The sequence below is a fragment of the Ursus arctos genome, unplaced genomic scaffold, assembly GCF_023065955.2.
Source record: "Ursus arctos isolate Adak ecotype North America unplaced genomic scaffold, UrsArc2.0 scaffold_2, whole genome shotgun sequence".
Classification (NCBI taxonomy): Eukaryota; Metazoa; Chordata; class Mammalia; order Carnivora; family Ursidae; genus Ursus; species Ursus arctos.
Genome location: NW_026622874.1, coordinates 86,827,834 through 86,849,452, shown reverse-complemented (window position 1 = coordinate 86,849,452; position 21,619 = coordinate 86,827,834). Strand labels below are relative to the sequence as shown.

Here is a 21,619-nt window from a genome sequence, read left to right as displayed (position 1 = left end):
ATTCATATGGAAATGCAAGGGACCCAGAATAGCCAAAATCATCTTATAAATGAAAAGCAAAGTTGGAGAACTCACTCAATTTCAAAACTTACTATAAGGCTACAGTAATCAAAAACAGTGTGGTACCAGTATAAGGACAGATATATGGATCAATGGAATAGAATCGAGAGAACAAAATAAACCTTCCCATTTGTAGTCAATTAATTTTTGGCAAGGGTGCCAAGGCAATTCAATGGGGGGAAAGAATAGCCTTTCAACAAATGGGGCTGGGGCAACTGGCTATCCACCTGCAAAAGAATGGAGCTGGCCACCTCTGGTACACCATACATGTAAGTCAGCATCAAACAGATAACACATGCAAAGGTAAGAGCTAAAATGATAGAACTCTTAGGAGAAAGAATAGATCTTCATGATGTTGGGTCAAAGTCTTCTGAGATATGACACAGAAGCACAAGCAACAAAAGAGAAATAGATAAATTGAGCTGCATCAAAATTTAAAACTCTTTGCACTTGAAAGGACACCATCAAGAAAGTGGAAAGACTATTCACAGAATGGGACAAAATTCTCGCAAGCTGGATATCTGATAAGGTATATGTATGCAGACTCTTGGAAGAACTCTCAGAACTCAATAATAAAATGAAAAAATAGTCCAATTAAAAATGGGCAAAGGATCTGAATAGACATTTCCCCGACGAGGCCATGTAAATGGCCAAGAAGCACATGGAAAGATGCTTCACAGCACTAGTCATTAGGGCCATGCAAATCAAAACCACGATGAGATGCCGCTTCCCACCCGGAAGGATGCCTATGATATAAAAAAAGATACAATAACAAGTATTGACAAAGATGTGGAGAAATTGGAGCCCTCACACATTGCTAGTGGGAGTATAAAGTGTTGTACCTACTTTGGAAAATAGTCTAGTAGTTCCCAGGAAGGTTAAATACAGAGTTTCCACATGACCCAGCGTTTCCACTCCTAGGTATGTACCTAAGAGAAATGAAAAGTTGTCCCCACAAAATCTTGTGCATGAATCTTGTCATCAATGGCCAAAAAGTGGAAACAAACCCAAAGTCCATTAACCAATGAGATAAACACAATGGGATGTATCCCTATGATGGAATATTATTCAGCCTTTAAAAAGGAACAAAGCACTGATTCATGCTACCACATGGATGATTCCAGAAAACATCATGCTCAGCGAAAGAAGCCAGACACAAAAGGCCACCTATTGTCTGATTCCGCTTATGTGAAATGTCCGGAATAGGCAAATCCATAGAGAAGGAAAATAGGTCAGGGGTCGCCCAGTGCCGGGAGGACAGGGGGCAATGGGACTGGCTGGTAAGAGGTATGGCGTTTCTTTTTGGGGGTAATGAACGTGTTCTAAAATGGAATATGGTGATGGTCACGCAATCTTGTGAATATACTAAGAATACACTAAACACCTTTAAATTGTATACTTTACATTGGTGAGTTGCATGGCATGTGAATCATAGCTCAGTAAAACTGTTTAAGAGAAGGCAAAATGCTTAGCACATCAGTCTTACATATTTTCAGGAGGCCGGTGGTGGTGGGAAGACACTGATGTGGGAGCCGGGAGACCCAGCGCTGTAGGGCCTCCTTCTCCCTCCTGTCTGGGGGCATGGAGCCAGGGCCCACAGTGCTCTTGTGGACCCATACAAAAGTTTTAATTTCTTCTAAAATCAGAAGAAAAAGATACATTTTTAGGTGAAGAAAAATTTTAATATATAATTTAATATATATATTTGTCTTTAGCCAATGCAAGTGTAAAATGTAATTTTTAATTTAATTTTTTTTAATTTAGGAAGGACCCCAACAGGCCAAAGTGCCAGGACCCACAAGGTCTGAACGTGGCCCTGGGTATTGGTCTGAATTTGACCATTAATGTTTTCTCTCTCCAGATTTTGAGAAAACGATGTAACATTAAAGAAAGTTTGAAACAATTCATTCAAATCCATCCATTCTAGCATGCCACCAATTCTTATGTTTTTATCCTCCTTTCTAGTTCTTGGCTATCAGCAAACATCTCTTTTAGTGGGTTCTAATCTTGGTACATCTGACTTGCCGTGTGGTCCCGGTTGGTCACTCAGTGGCCCCGAGCCTTATTTTCTTCATCTGTGAAGGGAGGTGAGGGTCCTGCGTCTCAGCATAGAGTCTGGGGAGGAAGCCGCAGGAGCCCCATCCAAGCCACCTGTGGCCTCGTGATTCTTTGGAAGGGGTGATGTGAGTAAGACAGGAGTCCGCTCCTTAGCTGAATCTCAAGACCCTTTGTGATCTGGCCCCCGCCTTCATTCTCAGCCTCATCTGCCAGCACACCCCTTGTCTGATTTGCATTTATATGGGGCTGGAAGGACGTTCAGGACCCCAAAGGGGCTTCCAGGGGCCTTCTTGGAGAACTTAGGAAGCTTCAAGCAGACACATGAATTGAGAATGCTGGAAGTTTCCAGATCTTTTTCACCTCCCAACTCTTATTGGTTCCATTTTGACACAAAATCTATATCCTTGATGGGATTAGCAGTAGAATCCTTAAACCTGGGGTTGCAAGCTGACCCTAAAGGTCATCCAATCTAGTGTCCCAGGGGCCGGCTGGGTGGCTTCCGTGAGGCTAGAGGGAAAGCAGCAGGGAGGGGCGGGGACTGTGGCTCAGGGCGCGTCCGCGTCTGAAGGGGGCAGCATCTGCCTGGCTCATGTGATAGTTGCTGTGTGGGCTGTGGGCCCAGCGCTTCTGGTTCTTCAGCTGGATTTGTAGGCAACATTTTCCCTCCGTCAGGATCCTGTATGTGCTACCTTTGTGACACAGGGCCTGGAGGCTGGGCCATCTTGCTCATCACAGTATCCTTCGTGGTCAGCACAGTGCCCAGCATCAAGGAGGCCCCAGAAGAGACTGAAAAGTTGCAGTTTCTTATAGGCCTAAAGTTTGGGTGTAAGACATTCATTCATTCCTTTGCTCATCTGTTTGTCCAATCACTCTTTTGTTTATTCATTGATACACTCTTTCAGCAAATATGTATTATGCACTCACTATGTACCAGACACTGTTTCAGGTGGTAGGGGTCCAGTAGAAAGAGAGATGGGCAGTCAGGGGAGGGACCTTTGGAATATTAAATAGATTAGCCAGCAAAGGCCTTCCTGAGAAGGTCACATCTGAGGAAGGTGATAAAAAAGAGGAAGGAAGGGTTAACCATTCAGCTATCTGAAGGAAAAATGCTTCAGGCAGAAATGGCAGTATGTGCAAAGGCCCTGAGGTAGGGGTGTACCTGGCATGTTTAAGGATCAGCAAGGAGGCCAATGTGGATGGAGCCCAGAGAGTGAGGTAGAAGCGTATAGGAGATAAGGTCAGGGAGTTGATGGCCTTGTCAGGCCACGGGGTGGACTTGGAGCATTCTGAACAGAGAAGGACATAATAATCCATCGTAGGTTATAACAGGATTCTCTGGCCACTGTGTGGAAAAGGGCAGAAACAGGGAGACCCAGGCAGAGGCTACTGCCCCAATCTAGGTGGGTGATGGTGGCTGGAGCTGCAGAGTGGGTGAGAAGTGGTCGGTTTCTGGATATACCGCCAAGCCAGAGCCACAGATCAGATGTGGAAGTATGAGACAAAGAGAGAACTCAAGGTTGATGCCAAGGTTTTGGCCCGAGCACACGGGATGGAGTTGCCATTTCCCGAGCTGGGTGCACACTGAGCATGTGGGGCGCGCCCTCATGGCGCTTACAACCTGTGGGCCATCCATCCAAGAGTATATGCAAAAAGTGGAATCCTAAGGTGACTGGGTGTCGGAGAGGGCCAGCGTGCCGTGAGAGCTCATAATAGGGGAAGCGTGGCCCCGGCAGGGGGAACAGCACATGTGAGGCCTCATGGTGGAGTGTCGGGGCTGAGTGCAGGGGTCCCCGTGAAGGAACTTGGGCTTCATTCTTTGGGAGGTCATCGGAGGGTTTGGGCAGGTGTGTGTATGCCTGTGTGCATGTGTGACGCGATCAGAGCCATGTGTCCGGAGAGTATCCCTCTGGCGGCGGTGGTGTGGAGGTCTGGGGAGCCCAGCGAGGGGTTGCCCTCATCCCTCTGGGTCTGGATGGCGTGTGGGCTGTGGAAAGGGCATGACGGCTTGGAGCAGGTGGGAGCCACCTGGCAGGATGGGTTGGATCAGGGGTGAGTGCGGAGGCGACCTCCCTGGTGCTGTTTAGCTCAGTTTGCAGATTCGCTGTCCGCAGTTTCCCCGGGGACATTGAGTTTCTGGGAATAAGAGTTAGAGGTGCTCGGGGCCCCACACCCTGGCTCGGTGTTGAAGCTCAGAGAAGGGGAGAGGCAAAAGCCTGAAGCTCTCACTTCCTCTCACATTCTGAAAACCCTTCTTTTCTTTTCGAAGGTGAAAAATGTCGCAGCTTCATTGACCTGGCCCCAGCATCGGAGAAGGGTAAGTGTGGCCCCCCCACTCAGGTGTGCAAGCCCAGTGCCCCTCAGAGACACTTCCTGCCCAGTGGCATGCCGCAGCCCCGTGAGGGTTTCTCCAGCAGCGCCCCTGGGCGATGGCTCCCCAGAGAACCATAATCTTGCCAAGCTCCGAGTTTCTCGAGCAGTTGGGGAGGGGAGAGAGGCAGGTGGAGGATCATCGTGTCCTTCCCCTGATCGGGGCGGTCCTGGAGTCATTACACTTTCATTTTCATCACTTCCGGCGTGCACCAGGATTTGGTGGGAAGAAGGACAGGTGTGCAGAAGTTGGGGTCAGGCTAGACCAGTGTGGGGGGCACTGCATCCAGCTGCAGGATTTGGCCTCAGGGGCAGGAAAACAGATGTCCCGTGTCTGTCACTGTCTGGTGCATGGGGCCCAAGAGCAGAGAATCTGACCCCTGGTGATTCGCGTGTGGGGCAAGCACAGCAGTTAGGACTAGGTTTAGCTGCAAGGAATGGTGGTCCATAAGAGCTGGCTTCAGAGGAGAAATGTGCATTGCTTTTATAAAGTTTGAAAGTAAGCAGTCTAGTGTGGCTCTGCTCCAGAACCTTGCCATCTCCACCATCTCCGTGGTTTTGCCTTCATGGTGTAAGACGGCAGCTGGTGCTCCAGCTGTCACACCTGCCTTCCAGGCAGCAGCTTAGAGGGGGCAAAGGAGAAAGGGCAAAGCTTGCGTGTCAACTCCAAGGTTTCTAGAAGTTGCCCACAGCACCTGCTCATGTCTCCTTGGCCAGAACTTGGTCTCAGGGCCAGACTCAGCTGCAAGGGAGGCTGGGAAATGAGGCTGTTATCCTGGCAACCATGTGCTCAGCTAAGTCAGAGGCTTTATTATTAAGGGAGAGCAAGAGAGCAGATGCTGGAAGATGTGCTGCCAAAGGAATGTAGGGTCTTGGCCGCCTCTCCACCCGCCTCCCCCTTTCTGCCAAGGAGGACAGCGGCCAGGAGAGAGCAGGTATGCTGGTGTCTTCAAACAGCCTGGAGACTAGGAGAGTGCTCTGGTTCTGGGTGTCAGGGTGGGGAAACTGAGGCAGAAATCCAGTCCTCACATCTGTCCCAACAGGGGGGAATCTCTGTGTGCCTGGCTCAGGAGAAATCCTTTAGTCCAGGGCTTGTGGATACTCACGCCCCCTGCTGGTGGGTCCCTGCAGTGTCTGGAGGGTCAGGGACCCGGAGGGCGGGCCTCTGACCCATCCCGGGTGTTGGCAGAGGGGGCTCCGCGGGGGGGCCATGTGTCATGGAGGCCGGTGATGTTCGTGTCTCGCAGACACTGTCCCCTTGGTGAGCTCCGTGAGACGGGGACCCTCAGGGCCAGCCACTCCCTGCTGATCAGACTTTCCGCGGGGCGGGTGGGGTGGCAGGTGGCTGTCTCCTCAGTTTCCTCCCCGGCTTCCCAGCGACCGTGCCCCGTTTGGCTGCTACAGGCGGCCATCCCTGAAGTTTGGAGCTGAGCATCTGGGCCCCGGTTTCTAAGCTGCGGTCAAGAGGCGCGAGGAATACTATCGCTAATGCATGGGGGATGCGCGCTGAGCGGCAGTCCCTGCGTGCCCCGCACTGTGTTCCCAGCGCGAACTGAGGAGCCCCCCCACAACCCTGTGAGGAGGGGGCTGACAAACTCACCCCCGCTGCCAGATGAGGAATCTGAGCCTTACACACATGAAGCCACCTCAGTGTCCCTTCTCATGTGGGGCAGAGCCCAGGCTTCAGACTCCTCTGTTGTCCCGCGTCTTCTAAGCCTGTCCCTGGAGGCAGACCCTCGCCAACGCTCAGCCGATAACCCCCAAGACCTCGGAGCTCCGGGGCCACCTGTGCTGCCCCTCTGGCTTCCAGGCAGCACGGCCCGTGTGTGCACACGTCAGCGTGTGTGCGTGTTGGGTTGAGGGGGAGCGTATGCATGCACGAGCAGGTGCACGCGGGTCTCCTGTGTGGAGTGAGAGGTGGTGGTGGCTGAGCTTGCACACGCGCGTGCCCGTGTGAGTATGTATGTGCTCGTGTGCCCGGCTGAGCCTGTGCATGGAGGAGGAGGGCGTGTCCAAGTGCAAGCATGCATATGTGTGCACGTGTGAGCGTGTACGGATGTGTACACGTGTGTCCATGTTCGGTGGCACGTGGGTCACTCGTCCTCCTCCTGGAGACATTTGACCTTTATTCCTGCTTCTTTTATGAGGACCGAGGGCCCCAGAGAGATTGTATCTTTGTGTTTTACTGGCCTTGTGATTTTTCTTTCCGGGCTTGGCGGCCACGCCACGGCCCTTCTGGCTGTGTATATAAAAACGTTTATAAGGAGGCTGAGTGGGCTGGCTTTGCCGCCAAGTGGCAGGACGATGTTCACGTACTCACTGCCTGTCGAACACTTCAGCTGTCCCTTGGATCGGTGGGGTTCGTCACGCAGGCCCCCGACCTGGCCCTCTGGACATGCGTGCGGGACTGTGGTGCTCGTGGGTCCATCCCCGTGCTCACCTCTCACTGTGATGGTCCGTCTCACAGATGAGGCCCCCGAGCCACGGAGATGGAGTGTGTGGTTCGAGGCCACACGGGGTGTCTGGGGCTGGTGTTTGAGCCCAGGTGTGTTCTTTCCCAAAGCACACTCTTCTTCTGCATTCTTGTCCCTGCGCCCGCTCCCTCTGTGCCTTACCTTCTGGTCTGCCCGATATGGTAATAATCGTGGCACTCGCGCTAACTGGCTTTGCACAGTGCTTACCGCGTGCCGGGCACTGTTCTGAGACCTTTACACACACTGGCTCATTTAAATCCTCCTTTTACAGGTGAGGAAACTGAGGCATAGCACGTTAATTGACTTGCTTGAGGTCAAGTTAGGATGCTGGGATTTGAACCTGAGCAACTGGGCTCTTAAATGCCTGGTTCTTCTGCTGAAAAGCTAGGCTTTCCAAGACTCTGTGAAAGAGTGTGTGTGTGTGTGTGTGTGTGTGTGTGTGTGCACTTGTGTGAGCGTGTGATGTGTGATTCTTCCCCTTCCTCCTTCACCGAGACCTCTGAGCTGAGTTCAGGGTGTTCTCAGATAGTGCTCTCCTTCTTTCCTTGACCTCCTTCCACCTGGCAAGCCATGGTCATGCTTCCAAGGCCCTTTGCAAACGGCACCCCCTCTTTGCCATTTTTTCCAACAACCTCTCACCCCTTACTTCCTGACCCTGTCCCCTGGAAAAATATTTGTCATCAGTATTTTTACCATGGCACGCGTTTTTCTTCGTTTGTACCTGACCATTGTAGTTTTGTACTTCTCATGGGAAATATCTTTTTGTTTTATACTAGCCTAAGCCACATCCATTTTTCATCTGGATTCCTGCCACAATCTCTTAACTGCTTACCTCCTTCCATTCTTGCCCCCTGATTCACTCGTGCCAGAATGATGTTTTTAAAGCATAAGTCATCTCATGTGAATCCCTGTTTAAAGCCCTCCCTTGGCTTCTGTCTCACTCAGAGAAAAAGCGAATGTTCTCACTATGGCCTGTGAGGTCTGTGGGATCCGGCCCCAAACTTCTGGGTCTTCATCTCCTGCCATCTCCCCTCTCTCCCCACACTCCACCTCCCCCAAATCCTGTTTCGTGAGTTGGCCAAATGAGTGTGTGCCTCAGGGCCTTTGCACGTGTCATTTTCTGCTCCCGGAACACTGTTCTCTCAGTTCTCTGCACAGCTGGTTCCTCCTCGTCATTCAGGTTTCGGTTCAAATGTCACAGCCCCAGGGAAGCCTTCCTAGAAGCATCTCCTTGTCACAGCCCTTCCTCCTGCCAAGTCCCTCTCCACCCCTGCACGTCACTTATTCCTGCCTGCTTACCTGATGAACAGAGGGTCAGCTCCACGAGGGCAGGGGTTTGTCTCCTTTGTAACTCACTGTGTCCCTAGTGCCCAGGAGCAAAGCCTGGTGCTGTAGGGGCCCCACAACACCTGTTGAATGGATGAAAAATAAACATGGATTTTAACAGTATACACTCTAATTATAAAAATTATAATGAACCTCAAATGCATAAATGAGAAATAAAAGGTCTCTTCTGAGCCCACTGCATATTCCCTAATAAGGGTTTGGTTCATTAGCCCTTGAAGATGATGGATAGATAGATAGATAGATAGATAGATGCATATATATACATCTATACTTATATATAAAATCATGAGTTGCTTTTCATATCAATACATAAAACCACCCTCATCTTCTGGAACAGCTATGAAATATTCCATCACGTAGAGACAATTCGTGTAAGCAGTTCTCTTGCTGGATACTGTGATTGTGCCCCCACTCCCCTGCAGGCCTTCAGTATCAGAGCTGAATAATAGTAACTGGTACGCACGTCCTCCTTCTTCACAGGGCTGGGGCCCTCTGAGGATAGCAGTGGTTTCTTATTTACCTCCGGGCCTCGGGGGTCCAGCCCAGCCCTGGAGCTGCACTGGTGGAATAGTGGCTTGAGACTTGAACGAAGGCTGTGGGAAGCAGAGGAGGAGGGCGACTTAAAGATGCTTGAGCAATTTATGAAGATGAAATGTGCAAATGCAGAGAAACAGCAGCGTCCATATGTTGTGAACTTGATAGTGAAAATGCAGAGGGAACGCTCCTCATGCTTTCTTGTCTTCCTCTTCCCTGTCTCTTGAAATCTCAGTCTCTTATTCACTGGGCAGGATTCTCCTACCAAGCAATTGTGACCAACTGGGTAGTCTTCAAACCTATTGTACTGGTCAGCAACATCCACCGTAATGCTGCGTAACAAGCCATCCCGGAGCTCAGGGGCGTTCTGCATTTATTTTTTGCTGACATGTTTGTGGGTTGACTTGGTTGTAGGTTGTCTTGGTTCCAGGATGTAGTCTGGGTTCAGTCACGTCTGTTCCATGTGAGTTCACTCTGGGGGCCAGGTAGAGGGGACAGAAATGCAAGGTGGCAGGACACCTGGGTGGCTCAGTTGGTTAAGGGTCTGACTTTGGCTGGGATCATGATCTCGGGGTCCTGGGATGGAGCCCCACGATGGGCTCCTCACTCAGCAGGGAGTCTGCTTGTCTCTCTCCCTCTGTCCCTCCTCCCGTTCGTGCTCTCCCTCTCTCTCTCTCAAATAAATAAATACAGTCTTAAAAAAAAAAAAAGAAATGCAAGGTGGCTAACGGCACAAGCACATGTTAGACCTTTGCTTACATGGCGTCTGCTAACACCCCACTGGCTAAAGCAAGTCACGTGGCTGCGTCCAACATCAATGAGGCAAGAAATACACTGAGCTCAGGCTTCAAGGATGGTTGGCAGCTGGTGGTGCTGGAATTGGCTCAGCTGGATTTCTGGGGGTATGTGTGCATGGACCTCGCTGATTTGCTGCTCACAGTCTCCCCGGTCGTTGTCTTCCGAAAGTGACCTATTTATTTCTCCACGAGGGACCTAAACGTTTGGGTGGGTTCCCTTGCCGAGCACCAACTGAACGGCCTCTGCGTGCCAGTCATTCTCACACATGCCTTTCAGTTAGACAAACGTTTCCTTAGCACCTACTGCACGGCAGGCTCTGGGCTAGGCACTGGGGCTGCAAAGATGAATGAGGCGGAAGTCCCCGCCCCACCCGTGTGGGAGACAGCTAAGGAAATGCTTAGCAGGCATGGTGGAAGGGCTCCGGCAGAGGAAGGAAGAACCCACCCCTGCACTGGGAGAGGCAGGAGGGATGTGATTCTGCCACCCGAGATCCCTGCAAAGAGTCCAGGAAGATGTCTGGGTTTTCCTCCCTTTACACTATTAACAGGATACCCTGATAAGGATCGGTTCCAAGGTACCAGTCAAGGTGTGATGTGGGGAATGTCCCCAGTTCCTAACCCCCAGTTTGGAGCTTTCCCTTACGGGGTCCATGGGGCTTTCACTGTGAATGAATGAAAAATGAATGAGCGAATGAATGAATGAGCTAATTGAGCCTCCCGTGATTTATAGCCGTCATCAAGCCGTGCGGATATCCTCCTGCCTGCTCTTCCTTAGTGCCCATCAACACACACCATGGAATTCGATTCCGCAAGGGGGGCGAACAGTCTACAGCTGCTCACGGCAGCACGGATTTGGGCAAAAGAAGCCAGATTCAGGAGAATAAATACTGTATGATTCCATTTATATAAAGCTGGAAAACAGGCAAAATGAGGCCGCGCTGTGAGAAGGCAGGACAGGGGTCGGCCGCGAAGACTGAAGGGGGCCCGCCGTGCAGAGGGCGCCGGCAGCTGGCGATGTTCGATTCTTGGTCTGGGTGCTAGTTACATGGATGTGTTCAGTTTATGAAAATTCATCAAGCCCTATACTTGTGATAGATGCACTTTTTCTGTCTGTATGTAGAAAGAAAGTAGAAAGTAAAGTAAAGAGAAAGTAAAACAAAAATTTCCCACACTGAATTCTAAACGATCCTTCTAAAGTGGAAAATCCAATGGTATCAGGATTCTGCTTGAACCCTTTCCCTGGCTCCCAAACTTAAATACGCCGGGATATTTTAACATGGTGTTCACGGTCCTCTGTGATCTGTCTGGAGCTAGTCTGACTTTTTCATTCCATTTCCTACCATCCCTGACAGGGACCCTGGGCTCCAGCCCTGCCTTCCCCCTCGAATACACTTCCCTCAAGCTCCCCATCATCTTTCATACCTCTGTGCCTTTGCATATGCTGTTCCCTCTGCCTACCTGCCTTTACCACCTCTTGTGTGCCTTGGAAAACTTCTATTTATCTTTCAAAACCCAGCTTAGACATACCCTCTTCTTTTCTCTTTTCTTTCTTTCTTTCTTTCTTTCTTGAGAGAGAGAGCGAGCGCATGAGAGAGAGCAAGGGGGGAGGAGAAGAGGGACAGAGAAAATCCTAAGCAGGCTGCACGCCCAATGCAGGGCTTGATCTCATGACCCTGAGATCACGACCTGAGCCGAGATCAAGAGTCAGAGGCTCAACCCATATATGACTTTTTCTGAAAAGCCACCCCGAACCCAGAGATACTTATGGTGACTGGTCGTATTAGGACCCATCACTCTGTGTTGAGATCATCTTCTCCATCAGACTGGACACTCCCTGAGGACAGACACTGGGTCTTGTCCTTCCAATGGCTCCTGTGCCTCAGCTAGGTGGGGTTGGCACACAGCAAGAATTTAGTAAAGGTTTGTGGAAGGAGGGGAGGGAGGGAAGGAAGGAGGGAGGAAGGAAGGAGGGAGGGAGGAAGGAAGGAAGGAAGGAAGGAAGGAAGGAAGGAAGGAAGGAAGGAAGGGGAGAGCAGGGGCCTGTTATAGACCCTGGGTGGCCCATTTGTGTTTGGAAACCTGGACTCTGATTCGGGAGGCTGTGGTCTCCTCTAACCGCCCCCCCCCCGCCCCCTGGGCTGAGCTGCGTTAGTCACCCCTGCTCCCCGCTTCTGTTTCCCAGCTGGATTTCTGGCAGCCACCAGCTGGCAGGTTTTTGCGAAACAATCTCCAAAGCTTGTAGGTTTCATTTGTTTAATATTTCAGGGATGTGTAACAACGTGGTGGCTCCGTGGCCACAATCCTGAGTCTTGCCTGAGTCATTTCTCACTTCGGTTTCTATAATAGTCTCTTGTTGGTTCCCTCAACCTCTCTGTTCTGCGCCTGAAATCGATTTACAATTCTGCTGCTCACTTAATTTATTTAGTGCATTTTATTGATTTATGTCACAGACCTGAAACATGCATAGATCAGAACACGCTGGGCAGGGGAAGGGAGAGGACAACGAGCCCTCCCAGCTGCCCAAGAGCTGCCATTGGAGCTCCACGCGGGTCAGCCTGCTGGCCGCAGCCCCAGCACGCCGGGCGGCCAGCCTATCCTGTGCCTGTGTGTGAATCCTGGGCGATCTTTTCACTCTGTCCACCTAGGCACCTCTCTGTCAGCCCTCCCTTGCCCCCAGACTGCATCAGCTACTTCTGCTTCAAGTTACCGGGAACATACCTGTGGTCCGAGGCCCGACACAACAAGAGGTCTGATTTTTTCATCCTGTGAGACGGAGACTTCGGGACACAAAGAGGCAGGAGACCAGCCCCAGTAGTTGACCCGTCCATTGTTCCCTCCCACCTGCCATTCCCAGACATTGAGATAATTCTTGTAGCCCTTTGGCTGAGGGTGGGACTCATCAATCATCTGAATGGCCCTGGTCCATTTGCGGGGGCAGCAGAGCTCTGGAATCCTATAGAAAGAGATCATTTCCTGGCCATTCTCAATAAACTAACAACGCAGGCCAGCCCCCTCAGTGTCATTTAATTCCTGGAGGCAGGGTAGACTGCAGCCTCGCTTTCAGGGAGGGGCCTCCGTGACTTTGCCCACCTTGCCTCAGGCCAGTGGGTGGCATTCCTTGGTGTTAGGCTGTGTGCCAGGAGCCGGGACACTGAGGGGAGTCACCCCCAGCTTCTGCTCTTGAAGAGCCTTCTAGTGGGGGACAGATGGGGAGGACAGTCACATCTATGGGCCTGGGGCCCGGACGGGTGGCCAGAGGGCTGCAGAAGGGGCTGATGACAGTCTGGCCGGGCTGTGGGGAGAGGTGCCACGTGGGGAGGATCTGGAAGGATGAATGGCGTTCCTTCCAGTGCATAAGGGGCCCAGGGGCTGTTGTTCTGGGTAGGATGAATGGCATGTGCAAAAGGGTCCACGTGGCCGATGCACAATAGTCATTTACTGAATGACTAAAGAGTAGAAGGAACGTAGAGCCCAGAGAGGTTAAGCGCCTTGCTCAAGGTCACACAGCAAGTTTAGGTGAGAGTCAGGCTCACTCTCCAGGCTTCTGAGGTCTTTTAGCAGCACCCCGCCCCCCTTCCGGCCCCCCAGTCCTTTCTCCTCCCACCCATCCCTCCCACGACCCTCCAGCGTCGTTTTCTCCAGCAGTGCACAGGTCTCTGTCACCTCCCTCATTCTGAACTGCTAGTTCTGTCACTTTCTGTTCTGAAATTCTGGATTTCTCTAATTACGTGCCCTTAAGAAAGGTGTTTAAATCCCGATGCCTGGTGGAGGACTGCTCCTGGAGATCACAACATCTAGTAATTGCTTTATTGCTCTAATTCCAATTATTCCAGATTATCTTTCCAGGTAATTAGCTGTCTGGGCAGTCTCGCCCGCTCACTCTCTCAGAGAGCGTCATATTAACCCCAAACGGTGACCAGCTTTCATGTTTCATAATTGGAAACAGTTTCTCCATGGTGAGAAGACTCGCTTAAGTGTAAACAGTGGTAATTTAAATTTCTAAATGACTCTGTAGTCTTACCATCCTTTGGTGGGAGAAATGAGCTCGGACGCTTCAATCCAGCCCTTTGCCTGTCTGAGCAGGGGTTTCAGCATGGGGGGGGGGGGGCAGGGCTTGCTGAGCTGCACGGGGCCTGTGGAATGTGAAGGATGCTGGCTCCTTTCCATAACCCAGAAAAGTCTTCCCATCGGCTGGTTCTTTCTGGACCTGTCCCCAGAATGGAATTTACAACAAGGCCCTTCTCTTTGGCCCAGGACTTGCATTTGCAAAGAGCTTTAACTTTAGCCACACAAAGATTCCTTCAAATGAAGTTAGACAAACAGCTATAAATTGAGTTCACCACGTTCAGTTGGGCAGGTTACTCACTGTGCAACTCTGGGGGTCATGATTCATATTACAGTCTATGTGAATAGCATAGGGTTGGGCAGTGCACATCCTGTACAACTGTATGTGGGGGCCAGGGATACATAGACAGGGTTAAAAGAAGACAACATTCAACATACTGTCTATACCTACATCTCATTGCTGCATCACACTGCCTGGTATAAGCTGGGAATTTGTGACCCTATTTTGTTGTGTTTCCTTTGTTTTAATCAATATAATTTAATTGGTATAATTTAGGAAGAGTGAATCGCACAGGTTTTAAACGTACAATTCACTGAGTTTCAGGAAATACATACATGTGTATAACCCAGACCCCTGTCAAGATATAGAAGCAGTGTCATGGGCATGTGACTTATACAATCACAGAAGGTCCCATGCACAGAAGGGACTCACATTTGGTTAAATGTTCCAGGGTCACTATCCTGAAATTCTTAATAATTTTTTTTAAGTAGGCTCCACGCCCAGCATGGAGCCCAACATGGGGCCTGAACTCACAACTCTGAGATCAAGGCCCAAGCTGAGATCAAGAGTCAGATGTTTAATCAGACTGAGCCACCCAGGAACTCCAATAATTTTTTTAACAAGAGATCCTGATTTTTCATCTTGCACTACTTTCCCAGTTTGGGCTGTGTACTGCCCCCCGCCCCATAGAGTCACTTACTGTTTCTCTTTACACTGATTCATTTAGAAAGTCTAACTTTTTAAGCCTCATCCTGAGTAAGGATACCTATCAACTCATGGTTTTTGTGTGCCGAGTTATTCTTTCCAAGCTGCTTTAGAATAAACAATACCCCCCCATTTCCCCCCCCCCCCCTTTTTGCCAACATGACAGACCCAGCAGATCCCCCAACAACTTGCTGAGGTTTGTGCTGCTGGGACACCAAGTCATGGGTGGGGAAACTGAGGCCCAGAGAGATTAAGTCATTTTATCCAAGACCATATGTGTTGTGATGCTTCACCGTTCCACTTACTGCCTCAAAATGAGCTACTGAAATAGAAAAGAATCGTAAAGCTAGTCACGACTGGGAAGGACTGAGGTCTAGTGAGAGGGAAGGACAAGTTAAGTGTTGGCCAGATGGGGCTGGAGAGGAAGAAAGGGCTGCCACGCCGCATGGGTTGTCACTTGTGGCTCCCCAGGGGCTCACACTGCATGCGCCTGTCTCTGCTTCCTTCTCGTGACATCTCCAGTTCCAAGAAAGGGGCCCAAATGTCCCAGTTGAAAGGGCGCAGAGAGCTGATCTCACCAGAGAGCCCATTTTGCAGATGGGGAAACTGAGACCCCAAGAAAAAACTCTGTGACTGAATGGGTTGAGTATAGTGAGTATACCTACTGCGTACTCTAAGAAATGGGCTCGCCGCTCTGGGGCATCTTCCTCCAGGCCAGCCCTGGCAATGCAGTGAGCATGCATTGAGCGCCTGCTGCATACCAGTCCCTTCTAGGCACGTCATACCATTTAATCCTTGCAACAGCCTGCCGAGTAGGTATTATTACTACCACCCCGCCTTCCAGGACAGGAAGCTGAGGCTGCGATAGGTTAAGAAACCTGCTTTCGGTCCAGCCAGTGGCAGAGCTGGGATTTAAATGCAGAGTTTCTAAGCTCGGTGTTAATGTGGCGTGTGGGCTCTGGATTCAAATCCTGCCTCTGTCTTACTAGCTGTGGACGGGGGGCACGCTGCTCATCCTCTTTATGGCTCAGTTTCTTCATGTCTAAAATGGGGATAATAGCATCTGCTTTGCGGAACTCTCCTGAGAATGGAATAATCCATGTGAGGGGTTGATGCCTGGTCTGGCTCAGTCAACGCCGGCTTGAATGTTCCATTGTGTTTTCCCCATCTCCTGGGTTTAGCCCAGCCAGCAAGAAAGCTCACTTGGAAAGTAACTCAATTTGCATCGATTTCTACTTGAGTAACTTATTGAATAATGCACAGAATTCCATTCACTGCTAGATATTTCCACACCCCTTGTTTCACTTAATTCTTTCGACAGCCCTTTAGAATAGGTGCTATGAGTTCCGGTTTATAGCCAAGGAAACAGAGAAGACGAGCAATTTGCCTGAGGTCACACAGTGAAGTGATGCATCCATCAGTCCCGTGCTGTTTCTGCCACACCTCACAGGTCTTCCCACTCTGCCTGGTGCCTCCTGGCTCCTCTTCTGCTCCTCAGGCCCAGAAAGTTCCTTGGTTGGCCTTGTTGTGTGTTCTGAGCCAGCCAGGCGGCCCCCTTGGCTCACAGCTGTCGGGGACTACGTGGCAGCTGAGGGGACCCACGGCAGCTCCTGCTCCCGGCACCCTCTGCTCCTCACGCATCCCATCTGCTGGCTTCTGCAGCCTCTCATTTGCAACCATCTGCCGGGCTCCCCGGAGGCTCTGCGAAGGCCTGGGATGTAACACAGAACCCCCCACAAATATGCCGCCTTTTGCAGGCGTGAGGAGCAGAAGGCTGTAAGCCTCTGAAACCCTACCCATGCCCCGAAGCCACTAGGAACCTACAAACCCAAGAGAGAAGCCCTTTCAAAAGGAATGTTCTAGAAGGCTGACGCTCCTGCCAGATTTGCTGCCCAGGAGTCGGCTCCCGCAGCCCTGGTGTGGGTTCCCCGAGACAGCCCAACTCCTACAGGCTTTGTTCCCCGTACACTTTCCCCTGAAATCTCATTTTGAGTTTAAAAAGTCCAGCGTCTCAGGGCGCCTGGGTGGCGCAGTCGTTAAGCGTCTGCCTTCGGCTCAGGGCGTGATCTCGGTGTTCTGGGATCGAGCTCCACGTCAGGCTCCTCCGCTGGGAGCCTGCTTCTTCCTCTCCCACTCCCCCTGCTTGTGTTCCCTCTCTCGCTGGCTGTCTCTGTCAAATAAAAGGATAAAATCTTAAAAAAAAAAAAAAAAAAAGTCCAGCGTCTCTTGGCTGCGATGTCCTGGCCCCTACTTGTCCGGACACTCTGCGGCCTCTCAATCTTCTGATTTTCAGCATGCGTTTTGCCAGAGGCAGAGAAATGTAGGGGGGCAGTGATGGGATGCTTCGGCAGACAGGAGGGAGCACAGGTGGCTTCTCCAAAGCTGGTGTCTTGTTGGTCTCCTTGCTCATGCCCCTCGTCTGGCCCATCTCTGGGGGCGAGGCCAGAGGCTGTTGATTTTATTCATTAGTTTAAATATCTTGGGTCGTTTTTTTTTTTGTTTTGTTTTCTTTTGTTTTTTTTTTTTTGTTTTTTGTTTTTGTTGTTGTTTTGGTAACAGCTTTATTGAAATATAATTACTTACCATGCAATTTGCCTCCTTAAAGTGTACAGGTCAGTGGTCTTTAGTACGTTCAGGCTTGTGCAGCCATGGCCACTATCAATTTTAAGAACATTTCTATCACCCTGAAACCTGTTCCCTTAACCTTCAGCCCTCAACCCTCCGGACCCCACAGACCTCGACAACCAGCGATCTGCTTTCTGTCCCTGTAGAGTTGCCAATTCTGGACACATATGAGTGGAATCACATAGTAGGCGGACTTTGGGGTCTGGCTTCTCTCACTGAGCACCATGTTTTCAAGGTTCATTCACATCATGGCGTGTGTAGTATATCGCTTCTCCTTATTGCCAAATAATATTTCGTTGTATGGAGATACTCCATTTTGTTTCTCTTTTATTTATTTATTGAAGCTTTTTAAAATTGAGAAATACAGTAACATTAAAAAATACATAAAATGCAAATATATAGCTTAACAGTCTATTGTAAAGCAAAAACTTTATTACCACTGGGGTCGAGAAAGAGATCACTGCTGGCCACCCCACATGTCCCTTCTTGAGCACTGACAACTCCCGATCCCAGAGGAGAATAACCACTGATAGGCAGGGGTTGGCAAAGCACGGCCCACCGCCTGTTGTTGTAAATAAAGTTTTATTGAAACACAGCCACGCCCATTCTCTTGTGTAGGCGTAGCTTTTGTGCCACAATGGCAGAATTAAACGGTTGTGAGAGAGCCCATATGGCATCTGAATCACAGATAGCTGTCTTCTCACATGGTGCAAGGGGCCAAGAAGCTCGCTGGGGAATTACAAGGCCATTAATGCCATTCACGAGGGCTCTGCCCTCATGACCTGTTCACCTCCCAAATGCACAACCTCCAGATACCATCACACCTGGAGTTAGAACACCAACAGATGAATTTGAGGAGACACAGACATTCGGTCCATAGCGATCATAGCTGTAGTCTGTGCATTTTCATTGCTATGTAATATTCCATTCTATGACTCTACGTTCTTCTGTGCGTTCATTCTACTCTTAATGGGTATGTGGGTCACTTTCTGTTTTGCTTATGAATACTGCTGTTAGTTCTTCAAGCGTGGGCCCCGGACGGACAGCATCAGCGCCTAGGAGCTTATTAGAAATATTAATCCTCGGGCCCCACCACAGAACTCCTGAACAAGAAACTCTGGGTCTGGGGCCAGCAAGCTCTGTGTGACAAGCCCTCTGACCAGCCACCGCATGTGAGAATCACTACTCCGGTGTTGACCTTGACGTGGGATTGCTCCGTGAACTTTGAGTATCTGCAGATTTACTAAGCAAAGCCATCCCAATTTCCAAAGTCGGGGTACCAGTTTACGTGCCCACTAATGGAGTATGAGGATCCCCATCACTCTATCCTTGACAATACTTAGCTTTATCGGATATTAACATATTTCCAACCTGTTGGATGAGAAGCGGTTAACTCCCTGTGCGTTTCACTTTGCACTTCTCTGATTACTGACGGGGTTGAGTATCTTCTCACGCTTGTGGCTGTGCGGATTTTCTCTCGCAGTGCCTGTTTGCATCTCCTGCTTGTGTTTCTATTAGATTGTCTTTTTCTTATTGATTTATAGACATTTTAACCTTTTTTTCTTACACATTTTAATCTTCAGTTGCTTACAGGTATTTCGAATTCCTTTTCTCACTCGGGCTTGTCTTTTCACAGATGTCTTTTGGTGAACAGACGTTCTTTTTTTTTTTATTGTGGTAAAATATGCGTGACCTGAAATTTAACATTTGAACCATTTTAACCATTTGTGTAAGCGTAGGGTTCAGTGGCGCAATTATGTTCACATTGCTGTGTGTCCATCACCACCATCCACCTCCGGGGAGCTTTCTCATCTTCCCTAACTGAAACTCTGCGTCCCTTAAACACTAACTCACACTCCCTCGTCCCCCTGGCCCCTGGCCACCACCATCCTGATTTCTGTCTTTAAGAATCTGGCTACTCCGGGTACCTCCCCTAAGTGGGATCATGTGACATTCGTTCTCTTGTGTCTGTCTTATCTCACTTGGCGCGATGTCTTCGAGGTTCATTCGGGTTGTAGCAGGGTGTCAGAAACAAAATGTCTTGGTCTGGTCTGGTCTGTAGACACCACATTTTGTTTACCCATTTGTGGAGGGACATTTGTGCTTCTGCCTTCTGGCTATTGTGAATAATGCTGCTGTGAACACGGGCGTGCAAACATCAGTTCAAGCCCCCTGCTCTCAGTTCTGCTGGGTGGATACCCAGAAGGGGACTTGCTGGGTCACATGATGGCCGGGTATTTAATTGTTCGTAGACCCACATACTGTCCATAGCATTTCACATTTGTGGTGCTCGAGGGCTCCAATTTCTCTCTATCTTCACCGAGATTTGTTGTTTTCTGTTTTGATAATAGCCGTCCTCATGTGTGTGAGAGGGTGTCTCACTGAGGTTTTGATTGGCATGTCCCTAAGGTCTGGTGATTTGGAGCGTCTTTTCATGTGCTTTTTGGCCATTCATGTATCTGCTTTGGAGCAATGTCTATTCAAGTCCTTTGCCCATTCTTGAATTGAGTTGTTTGTTTTTCTGTTGTTGAGTTGTTGGAGTTCCTTATATTTTCTGGATATCATTCTTTATCAGATCTGTAATATATAAATATTTTCTCCCATTTCACGGGTTGCCTTTGCACTCTGTTGATGGTGTCCGAAAGCTTTTAATTTTGAGGAAATCAATTTATTTGTTTTTTTCTTTTGTTGTCTGTGCTTTTGGTGTCATAGCTAAGGGATCATTGCCAAATCCAACGTCATGAAGTTTTCCCCTATGTTTCCTTCTAAGAGCATGAGCGCAACCAGAACTTCTTCATCCATCCATCCATCCACCTACGTATATACCTTCATCCATCTGCCCATCACCCACCCAACCATCTAACTATCCACCCATCCATCCACCTATCCGTCCATACATATGTCCATCCATTCATCCACCCACCCACCAATTCATCTGTGTACCTATCCATCCATCTATCCATCCATCCATCCATCCATCCATCCATCCATCCATCCATTTATCCATCATCCATCCATCCATTTATCCATCATCTATCCATCCATTTATCCATCATCTATCAATTCATCTGTGTACCTATCCATTCATCATCCATCCATCCATCCATCCATCCATCCAGTAAACACTTGTTGATCTCCTCCATGTGTCAGACACTGGGGATATGTATGTTGTTCTGTGCGGGTCCTACTGGGTCCTTCTTGACCTCAACACTTCAGTAGCTCTGCTGATTCTCCAGCTGCACCCACACCACGTTTGGCCTCATGAAAAACACTCCAAGGCTGTTCCAGACCCATTTGTCTAGAAACCTTTCCTATTCATTTGCTCCTGCACTGTGGTGGGTGCAGGATAACTCGAGTCTTGTTACTGTCCTTGTCTCTCCTTGGGAGTTTGGATGGTTCTTTCTGCTTTAAGATTTCCTAAAGTCCGTTATTCACTCCCTTACAGGATGATGATGATAATGATGATGATGACGATGATGATGATGATGATGAGTGTGTGTGTGTGTGTGTGTGTGCGCGTGTTGGGGGAGGGCCCAGGGGCCTACTTTAGTGATCCACTCCAGCATCTTTACTTTCTGTGCTTTCCCTTGTATAGTAAGCCTAGCTGCTGTAACACAGAAACCCCCAACTCTCAGTGGCTTTCCATGGTAAAAGTTGATTTTCTGCTCATGTGGAGTCCAGTGTGGGTGTTCTGGCAACAGGCCCCCTTCTGCAGGCTCATCCAGAGATCTGGGCTCCTTCTTTTGCAGGACTTGGGAGTGGTCTCCATTCAGCCAACGACTGGGGACGAGAGTAGAGGAAGGTGTGGGAGGTCCCTAAGGGCCAGGCTTAGAAGCAGCTCCCTTCATCCCCACCCACTTTCCTTTGGCCAGAACTCAGTCTTACAGCTGCACTCAACTACCATGGATATAGGGAAATGTGGTTTAACTGTGCGCTCATCAGGAAGAAGAAATGGGCCTTGGTGACACATGAAAGTGTCTGTCATACCCTCTGACTTCCTTTCCTCTGTCCCCCAGGCCAGGGGAGCTTTATTAAGCATAGGATGTAGAGAGGGGAGGTAGCCCAGACTTCTCTTCTTCTAAATATATCATTTACAGTACAAACTGTGGCTTTTGAACTTAAAAGTCCAGACTTTTGCAGCTCAATAGCCTTGTTCTTGTGGCCTGAGAGCTGGCCTTGCGTTCCACAGTACCACCTCTCCCCTGCAGCAATGAATACAGGTGGCAAAGGACACGGGTTCAGGAAGGCTGTGGGAAACCTCAGCTAATGTCTCAAAATATTATCCCGCTCCAGTTAACTCGACAATC

At 49.6% G+C, this 21,619-nt stretch overlaps 1 protein-coding gene across 1 annotated transcript in view; it reads left to right on the top strand.

Annotated features, from left to right (window-relative positions):
- GSG1L (GSG1 like) overlaps window positions 1-21,619 on the top strand; it is a 205,187-nt gene that overhangs the window by 68,844 nt on the left and 114,724 nt on the right. Inside the window, exon 2 of the mRNA XM_026515663.4 lies at window positions 4,385-4,432. Coding sequence (XP_026371448.2) covers window positions 4,385-4,432 — 48 coding nt within the window. The remainder of the gene's footprint in view (window positions 1-4,384; window positions 4,433-21,619) is intronic.